At 23.5% G+C, this 10,835-nt stretch overlaps 1 protein-coding gene across 1 annotated transcript; it reads right to left on the bottom strand.

Moving 5' to 3' along the window:
* Positions 1-694: 694 nt before the first annotated feature.
* LOC114127538 (eIF-2-alpha kinase GCN2) lies at positions 695-10,633 on the bottom strand. The gene is made up of 23 exons (XM_027991802.2): positions 10,396-10,633; positions 10,139-10,305; positions 9,085-9,220; positions 8,868-8,987; positions 8,646-8,782; positions 8,260-8,317; positions 7,960-8,094; positions 7,520-7,714; positions 7,128-7,255; positions 6,863-7,024; positions 6,552-6,746; positions 6,359-6,491; positions 5,838-6,004; positions 5,567-5,741; positions 4,854-5,238; positions 4,602-4,789; positions 4,307-4,534; positions 4,077-4,234; positions 3,800-4,016; positions 1,493-1,596; positions 1,229-1,436; positions 987-1,141; positions 695-919 (listed from the first exon to the last, which is right to left on the bottom strand). Exons 1-23 carry the CDS (start codon positions 10,444-10,446, stop codon positions 790-792), a joined length of 3,732 nt encoding a protein of 1,243 aa, XP_027847603.2. The 5' UTR covers positions 10,447-10,633; the 3' UTR covers positions 695-789.
* Positions 10,634-10,835: the final 202 nt, after the last annotated feature.

Raw genomic sequence — 10,835 nt, 5'->3', positions numbered from 1 at the left:
TAGAATCTCTTTGTAAATATGGACATTTATTCCTACTTATTACCATCATACCGTTCTAGAACATGTTGTACAGTCAGTGAAAAATCAGAACGCATATACTTTGTACTATTATATACATAATAAGTAATAAGTAATAAGTATACGGGAATATAAACAAGTCTGAAGTTGCTACCAACTTTATTACAAATGTTATTAAGTTTAAATAGTTTGGTAAATCTAAGTATCTTATACATTCCAAATAGGAAGGAATCATGAATATTATATGATATATATATTTCCAAAGCGCGACATCAAAATTAATTAAATATTCATTTCTGTTTGTCATTGAAATGGTTCAGTAAGACGATTACTAACATGTCTTTACAATATCAACAACAAATTCCATAGCAGTATGCAGTAATATTTTTCTAAAAATTGTAATGTATTAAGATTTTAATTTACCAGTTGTTAATCATTAGTATAAGTTATAACTCAAATAAATTTAAAATGTGGATAAGTAGAGTCTAGTGGCACTGTAGTCACACATTGTTGGCAAAAAACTTATCTTTCTGATCATCTAAACTTCTAAAAAGTCGAGAAACATTTTCAGAGAATAATACTATAATTGTTCTATCTAGGAAAAAAATTTCAACACTCAACCACAAAATTCTAGATTGGTAACTATTAGAGATAATATAAAATAAAATATGAAATATAACATTTAAAAACTGTTTTTAACACGTATACACAATTTTTATTTTATAAAAAACTTATTAAACAAATAATTCGTTGGTTTGTTTTAGAAAATAATTAACAAATCAGTAACTTGAATACATTTCCTCTTAATGTATAAAATATAAAAACAGTATCAGTACTTTTATGTTTTGTGTTAACTATATAATTAAATACTTTATTCAATTCTTTTTTATGATGTGAAAACCTGAAAAACAAAAATTCATAATATGCATCATAAATTTAAATATATTTTTTTAAGAATAAATTTTTACCTTTTAATTAAAACAGAAATGTCACTTTCTAAAGTTTCTAAATCCATCAAAGCCCCTAATGATTTTACTAGTTCTGCTTCAACATTAAGTACAAGTATTTCAACACGCATTTTTGGAGATAACTTTTGTAAAGTTTTTGAAACAGCATTTGAAATCTGTATAAATTAAGTGTTATAAATAACTTTCTAGTAGATATAAAAAACATTATGAATAAGATAATCAATAGCAATAGTAATAAGTACCTGACTTTCATAACGACGTTTGACAGATGTGACCAATTTTTCTTCAGTCAAAAACATTATGTTTATATATTGGTTTTCATTATTAGATCGGGATTCATTTTTGACAATATTATTAGTTTGAGGTAAAACAGTAGTTAAACTATTTTGTCTATTTTTACGCCGCATAGATTCTATGAATTCGATAACAGTCATAGTTTTATCCTGGAATCTAAAATGGATAATACAGTAAAAATGTTAACAACAACTTAAGTTTATTTTACTAACTTATCTTCCATCAACCGTCTTAATATTACTGACTTAGATTCTTTTAACATGACAATATTTGTTACATTTAAATCTGTACAATAATCTTGAATTTGTTCCAGAGTCTGCAAAAATTATTAACAAAGTAAAATATTAAATAACCATGTCTTATTTAAATACAACACAATAATTCATTTAAAGAACATTTACATATTTAATAAACAATCAAAAAATCTTATTATTCATAATTTGTGTTAGAGATTCAATTATATTATTTAATACTATTGTATTTTTATTTTATTCTTTATTCTGTTTATATATGGGTATATGAAAACGTATTATAATTAAAAGATAACAAAATTATAATAATTAATAATAATAAATTATATTATTACTTTATACATAAGTTAAAAAAAAATACAAAAATTAATAAATCACAGGTGAAAATATGTTAAACAACACCTATAGGTAGGTCTATAAAAATAACACTTATCTACTACTATTATTATTATAATTCTTTGCAATTCAACTAATTTAAGATTGACAATACATTATACAAAATATATTTTAAAAATAACAATATTAATTTAATATAATTTATATGTAACTTAATTACTGTTCAAGAAGCAGATTTAAATATAAAATGAAATAAATAAATTTATCAAAAGAAGTTCCCTACTTTTATAAGAATATTTACTTAGTAAATATACTTAATCAAATTGTAAGAGATATTATTTAAATAAAATAATATTGTTTTTCTGAATGACATATTTGAAGTTAATAAATAATTCATTTTAATACTTCAAGACAATAATATAATATGGTACTTTCATAATTTAAATAAAAAATGTAGTCCATTTCTGCATGTATTTAAAAATGTTGTGATTAAATGTTTCTAAGTATCACTATAATCTGAATACCTATTTCTATGTACAATAGAAGCATACAAATCGTGGGAAGTTAATTTGAATATATTCTAATAATGTGTTAAAGGTTTATTTTGTAATCAGTTATTTAGATAACGGATCTATATTTTTAGTGATGATAACTATAGAGTAATAAATAACATTTAATGTTTTTAGATTATTGAAATTTGTGTAACTCTTCTTTAATATTCTTAAACTTGAAAGAGCTTTATGTTTAATAATGTTAAGGTTGTTGTCAAATTTTTGCTTGCTATCAAACCATACTTTTTCATTGATGCATTTTTTGGTTTTTACAATGATAAATAGTCAATTTAGAGAATTACTGAAGTTATTTCTATCTAATATACATTTTAAAATTTATATTCTGAAGCAGAATATTGTTTGGTATATTTCAATAAATAAAAATATAAATTTGAATGAGTAGTTTATGACTAATAACTATTTAAAGTTTAGATTAGCAAAGTGGAGTGATATGAGGATTATACCTCATAGAATTATAGCTTAACTACTTCGCTAATCTAAACTTTAAATAGTTATAAGTCATAAACTACTCATTCAGATATAACTCATAAACTACATATCTAAAATTAGATTTTTATGTATCTAAATACTTTAAAAAATATTATACTTCAGAATATAAATTTAAAATGTATGCTGTCATAAACCTTGAAAAATTATTAAACAATATGTTGTTTAATTTTGACTTAAAATTATGTAAAACAAAAAATATTAATAGATTTTAAAATAATGAGTGCTATAGTACACATGAATATTTTCTGATTTTAAGGAAAATTCCGAATAGATGTGATTTAATTAAAATGTATATATATATATAATATATAGGTATAAACAATAAGGTTGAGATTTAAGTCACATTTACATAATTTTAATTCAATATAATATACTTTAAATGTTTACTATTAACGTTATAAATTTTTATCAGTTGCATTTACCGACCATGTTACAGAACTTAGATGAAAATTAATTGTACAGTTATTAATAAAATTTTAGGCTCCGTAAAATTTTCAGAATATAGATAACTTAGCAGTATTTAAGAACGTATTGATTAACATTTAGTTTAAAACATAATTAAAAATAATTTGCTGAAGTCTCAGTTTTATAAGAATAATTAATTTACTCTCAATGTTTGATAAATCTACATTAATGATTATAGAATAAATTTAATTATTAATTGCAATAAATACATCTTTTTCTCTTTTAAACGTGCCTAAATAAGAGCTTTGATCACATTTTTATACATAGAAAAATTATTAAAAGTAAGATCATAAAAATTTACTTTGTTCACTAAAGCTCTATAAAAGCAAATATTATGTAATACATAGTTATAAATAGTTACTTCCAATTAGATAGATATACATTTTTAAAATTATATCAGATATACCTGTACTACATCAAAAACAAGTGTTTTAATTCCTATTGACCACAAATCCTTGGCAATATTTAATTTTTCTTCAGTCATAGTTTTACTGCTATTTGATGAACATAATATTACATCTATTCCTGATGATTCTGTTTGAAACAATGCAGCCAGTTTATCTAATGAAAAACTAATACCTATTGCTGTTTGCTTTATATCATTGGACATATCTAAATTCCTCCTACATTTATATAAACATTAGTAGTATTACATTTAAAAATATTAAGATAATAATAATTACCTAAATGAAGATATTAGCTTATCATAGCAACCACCAGCTGCTAGTACATCATATTCTGTAACATTCTTTTTACTTTTATTATAATAGACTATTTCAAATATTAATCCTGAGTAAAATTGCATAATGTTCATTAATCCAGGGACAATAACAACTGAAAACTAAAATAAGCTTCAATTAATTAATCAAAATAATTATATATACATAAGAAGTTATTTAATTTATTTATTCACTTTGATATTTAATGATTCAATATGTTTAATGACAGTTTCCAAATGATGTAGACCTTCTCGTGAGAATATTCCACATTTTGATTTGCGTACTGTTATCTTACGACATACTTCAATCATGTCTGACAGTGTATGTTCCATTGAAAAAAAGTTCATGGCTATGTTAATTTGATGATTAGCAAATCCCAAAAGTTCTAACTCTTCAATTTGTTCTGGGGCCAAATTATTTTGCTATATATCATACGAATAAAACTATTATAACATTTCAATATTGAAAAATAATATTAACATTGTATACTTTGAATCTTGAAAAATAACTACAAATTTCTAAATGGCGAGCCCTTTCTATTCCAGAATACATCAATATTCCTTGAACCAGTGACATATGATTCAGACGAATTATACAGTTATTAGAATTAAAATCTTTTAGTTTACTGAATATTTCAGCTGCAATAGATAATAACTCTGCTTCAGCTATTAAATCACCTTAAACAAATTAACAAACAATTAAACTGTTAAATTATTTTTTAATTATTTTTTGGTAACCAACCTTGTGATGTACTTATAATATCAAAAGCAGCCTCATAGAGTTCACGAGGATGAACTCCATAGACCCTTCTTTGTCTGTAAACTCTGTCAATTGAGTACCGTTTCAAATTAGAAATTGTAGGATTGTGTGCTAAGAACCTAGCAAATGGGATTCTAAGGCTGTGAGGTATACATGTTAGTCCACCCCACCTTGCCATCATAGTTACAGTATTTTCATTGATCATAGAATTTAATGCTGGCATTAATAATGGAGTGCACAACCAAACACCTCCATGAAGCTGAAATATTTCTTTTACTGTGTCAATTATTTTATCTAATCGACCATGATGAAGTACATTTTTTCCAGCTGTCATAGTAAATGTTATGTCCTCCACGGTAGTCACTTTCTACAAGATTATACAAAATTCATTCTTAAAAACAAAGATTTTATAATATTTATAGACAATTAAACATTATTTGAAGGGTTTTATTCCTGAATAATAAAACTTTGAATATCTGTTACTTATAATAAGTATAATATTTATCAATTAAACATCACCATGGACTTAAAATAAAGTGATATCCAATAACATTTCCAAATTCCATTTCGGCAATGAGAAACCATCAATTTTGTACTTTAATATACTTTACATACATCATAACACAAACATTTTTACTCACAATCGGGTTTTGTTACAAACTAAACTAAATTATTACTGAAAATTGTATATTCACTTGGTTAAAACACGAAGCAATAAGGTGCTTATAGTTTTTACTTTTTGAATTGGAAAGAGTATTTCTGACCATTTCGTGTAATTCTGTATCTTTCAATTTAGGTGGTGGTATATATTGGCTTTGTAGTATGTCTGTTGAATTTGGCCGTTTACATGGATCATGATTTAATAACCACCTACTCATTACAATTAGAAAAAAATAATAATACATGTCCTTTACAATATAAAATATTGATTACATACTACTAAGAGATTATAACAATTTATCATACTTTATAATATGTTTTTGAGCAGGATCTCCAAATTTTAAAAATTCTGTAGGTAAAATACATTCATTCATTCTCAAATCAGTTAAAACTTTTATCCTTTCCATCTCTGTTGAAAATTGTTTGTGACACATTTCAAAAAAAATTATGCCTAAACTATAAATATCAACTTTCTGAAAAATAAAACAGAAATATATTTAATTTTAAGTTTAAAACTATATTATTAATTGTAAAACACAAATAATAATTTTAAATAGTAATTTTCATCGGTAAATTAATAAATTATTAGAAGATAATTACTAAATAAGTGTTATTGGAAATAAAATACACAATAAGAAATAAATACAATTACCTACTTAATTTTAAATAATGATAATTCAACACAGTAATAATTTATCAAGAATATACAAAATATTTGTAAAAAACAATTATTTAAAAATCTTCATCGATGTACAATGTACATATTATTTATGGCAATAAATTCAATATTTAAAACATCCATTATATTGTATATTATTTAAACTTACTTCATTATATACAGCTTTAGGACCTAAAATATTAAGTTCTGGTGCAACATACAAAGCTGTACCAATATTGCCTGTTTGAGATGTATCAACAAAAATATCTTGAATATTTGTTGAATCCATTTCAGGGATATGCCTTTAAAACCATTTAAACATTATTATTATGTTATTACTGTTTGGTTTATAGTAATGATACCTTTGAATTATAGTTGTAGCTAAACCAAAATCTCCTATTTTAACATGATCATCGGAGTCAATGAATATATTAACAGGTTTTAAATCTCTATGAATTATTCCCTGTTGATGAATGTATGAAAGCCCCTCAACAATTTCTCTTAATAATCGCCATACTCTTTTAGGCTCCTTATACAGCCCATTGTCCACTGCATTACTAAACAAAATAATACATTAAAAAGTTTAAATCATTGGACAATTGTATAATCATAGAATTGTTAAAATTAAAGATTGAATTAAAATTATATGATTGTAATTATTTAAATTTAATACCGAAGTGTGCTTTTTTCACAGAATTCCATTTGAATATACATAAACTGATCAACTTTATCTATTGTGTCTTCATTTTCATTTTCATTATTAATCCCTTGACTTGAGCTATCATAAATTGTACTTTCAGTGGAATTTAAATTAGCTTTTTCAGAATCAGACTGACTAAATAACAATAATATAATTATGATTAATAAATAATAAACAATTTAAAATTATGTAAGAAAAGTTTTGAAAAAAAAATGGCTGTATGGTAATTTTTATTTACATAAATGCTATCCAATCATCATCTTCATCTGAACTACTCTCGCTATTATTTTCTTCAATTAAATTTGATAATCTCCAACCACAGCTGATGTCTTTTAAAGGCCAAATGTCAGCACTTTTATTTTTTTTCTAGAAAAATAACATTGTGTATAATAAACACTTTAAACTTATTAAAAATAATTAATAAAAATAAAAATTATGTAAGTTTAAAACATAATTAATTCCCATTTTTTTTAAATATAAATATCAAAAAAATCAACATTTTTAATACCATAATAGTTGAATATATATAAAAAAACATAATTTAAATCACTCGTCAGTCTCAAAAATCTGTCTTAAAAAGCAATATTGTTTTCTTTAACATGAAAAAAACAGATATACTTTTTTACTTACATTTTTTTTGGGTGTACCTTCTTGACTGACTTTAGCTGCTTCTATCCAAGAATTGAAATATCTGACAACGTTTTCATGGTTCAGGCGTGATAAAAGTTTTACTTCTCTAGTGATTTTTTTATTGAGGTTTTTATTCTTCTCATTTAATTCAATACATTTTATAGCATATAGGCAATCATCTAGTTTGTTTTTTACCTATATATATATAATTAATTAATTGATTAATGTTTTATAACAAACAAATTTTAACTAAAAGATTTGGACTGTTTATAATAATTGGCTAAACTTATTTACATTTATTTATTTCTGTTTTAGTACATTTAATTTAAGTTAAATAAGTTTGATTTGTTCTTATGTACAATTTCTCTTACATAATGTGTGATAATACTTAACTCAGATTAATTAAGTAAAAATGATGAAAATTAGTAATATTATCAAACCTTAAGGACATCTCCAAATGCTCCTTTACCAAGCCAATCCAAAATAACAAATTCCTTATCAAGCCGTGATTTAGAAGAAGTAAAATTATACTCAAAAATATGGTTATCATTCCAATTGCTTTCATCTATTTGATCCTAAAAATAAATAAAATAATATTTTTATAAATGTTGTTGTAATAACAGTTATTACTACATATTATAGTAACTATATACTAAATTACTATAGTTGATTTAAAATTCCATTAATGTAAACTAACAGAAATAAAACAAATTAAATATATTGTTAAAAAGTTGCATTACTTTTTGCTGAATATTTATTTTCAGTGGTGAATTCGTATTTAATGAACATGATATTTCTCTGAAAAAAAAAAGATAAAATTCTTTAGATTTTAATGTAGATCAAATATACAATATACTTGTTACTTATAAAATATTATAAAACGCTATACTTCAAACTTAAATAAAAACCAATGCTATAGTTTAAAATTTAAAATTTAAATTACAATAAATATTTGTGCAACATTTATAAATTAATAAGTAATAAATTGACTTTTAATAATAATTAAATAATTTTTATAATGAAAATTTATATTCTTATATTTTTAACCAAATATAAATAATAAACAATAGAGACTATCAGTATTTTTATTTTTAACATTAGTAGTATTAGTGCCTATTTTACTTACTTCAAATTTAACTCGTCTTCTTCATCTTCATCAATTAAAGTTTCAATAGTGTTGTGTCTTGTTTTGTTTTTATGCATTCGTAGTTCTTCTTTGAGAGCTTCTCTCTTTTTAGACATTTCATTGTGAATCAATTGTTTCTAAAAATAATATTAATTAAATTTTGAATTAATGGTTGAATAACTGATCATAAAAATTAAAACCATAAACAAATAATATAACTACAGTTAATTCAACTTCTTGTTTTTTAGTTTCTCTTTCTTCAAACTCTTTTTGTTGTTTCCTTGATATCATTTCTTCATAGAATGAAGCATACTGGGGTTTGTTGTAAAGAGAAAGAAAATTCTAAATAAGCAAATACATGTTTAAATTAATGAATCAATGAGTTAAAATAATTTGATATAAACACTAATATGTATATAAATTATCACATTTCAGTTACCTGAACTTGTTGGACGAGTTCAAATACCATTACTTCGCCTATTAATTTAGAAGCTAATTCGTCTAATTGTTTTTCTAGATAAATAAGATAGTTTGCCGGTACACCTTTAGCATTTTTAAGTTTAATCAATGGCACTCTAAAAAAAATCAATATATTAGTAACAAAATATATTTTATATTTAAAATCATCTTAGGTATTTTTGAAGATTATATTTTTTGTACAGGATACCCTTAAAAAATAAAATCAGCAATCATAATATGTAAGAAATACAATTTAATTTAATACTCATACTATTTAAATTTTTTTTTTAAAGTATATTTTTAAGTACTTTTTTTTAACTACAGTAGGAATATTCCTATCCATTGGCACTTCTGTTAAAAAAAAAAAAAAAATACTATAAAAATGTATAGTACAAAAAAAAATATGTATTCAAAAACTGCTTATAATAAATAATAATAAGATGTGAAAAAAATTATATTAAATAATAATAATATTATAAGATTGTGGATAATATAATATAGAAAGTAGTATTTTATAATATTGTTCATGTATTAACAACATCACATTTACTCATTAATCACTGTGAGATATATTTTTTATAATAATAACAATGGCATATTAACTAAAGACTTAGGCATTGAATCATAAATTTGAATCTCCATAAAATCGAAACCTTTCGACAGCCAATTTTTTTTATCTTAATTGTGTTACATACTTATAAATGATGAGAAACCAAGAGTGATCTCCTATCATATGCTTTATAATTAAATACCTCCAATACGATTTGTTAAGCATACAAATTGACAAATATTTCCAATTACACAAATCATGTGGGACTGGTTTTACAGAAATATTATTAGTGATTAATTAAAAAATAAATAAATTTAGATGGTTTTTAAACTATTATTTATATATATTTCCATATTTAACTAAATATTTAATACCTACCGTGAAAAATATTTATATTTTATAAATTTATTCAATGAAGTCCATAATATTAATATGGTACAGAGAGTGGAAAAGAGTTTATTTTTCATAAGATATCTCAACTTACTCATTAGGATAACTGTCTAATGCTTTAACATGCAGTTCAACTAAAATGTTGTTTTGTTGTAAGTTTGTGAATCCTTCGGGCAAAACAGTAATAGTAACATCTAATGGTTTCCAAATATCAGTAGCTACACACTCATTGTTGTCCGTTAATTGATCATTGAAGATCGACTGGAATGAAAATTATTATAAACATAAATCATTATTCATACACATGTTTTATAGTGCAGATCATGACAACAACACAATTGTAAAACTTACTTTTAACGCTTCTAATTCGTTTGTTTGTCGTTCTTGCAAAGTCTCTCCCATTGAATCGACCAATTCATCGAAACTTTGTATTTTGCAAATTAATTTTGGGAGGGAATAGGACTTAAAAAGTTTGTTCGTTTGAACGTCACATCGAAACGTATCTAAAAGCTACAAATTACTGGCTATATTGACTACGGACTACAGTAAGTAAATAAATACAATCATCGATCACGTGCAATTCTGTTATCATACGATTTATCAGTTATCGGCACGGCAGATATTCTGCCGGTATCAGCACCACGATGAGATAATAATAATATTATTATTTATTATTATATTCCTTATAGGTACTTTAATGGACAAAATTGACAATAGTAATAGGTATTATGTATATATAAAATATAAATAAATTATAATACATTTAAAAACACACACACATATATATAATA

Source organism: Aphis gossypii, chromosome X, assembly GCF_020184175.1.
Source record: "Aphis gossypii isolate Hap1 chromosome X, ASM2018417v2, whole genome shotgun sequence".
Taxonomy (NCBI): domain Eukaryota; kingdom Metazoa; phylum Arthropoda; class Insecta; order Hemiptera; family Aphididae; genus Aphis; species Aphis gossypii.
This window is presented reverse-complemented; position numbering and strand designations above follow the sequence as displayed.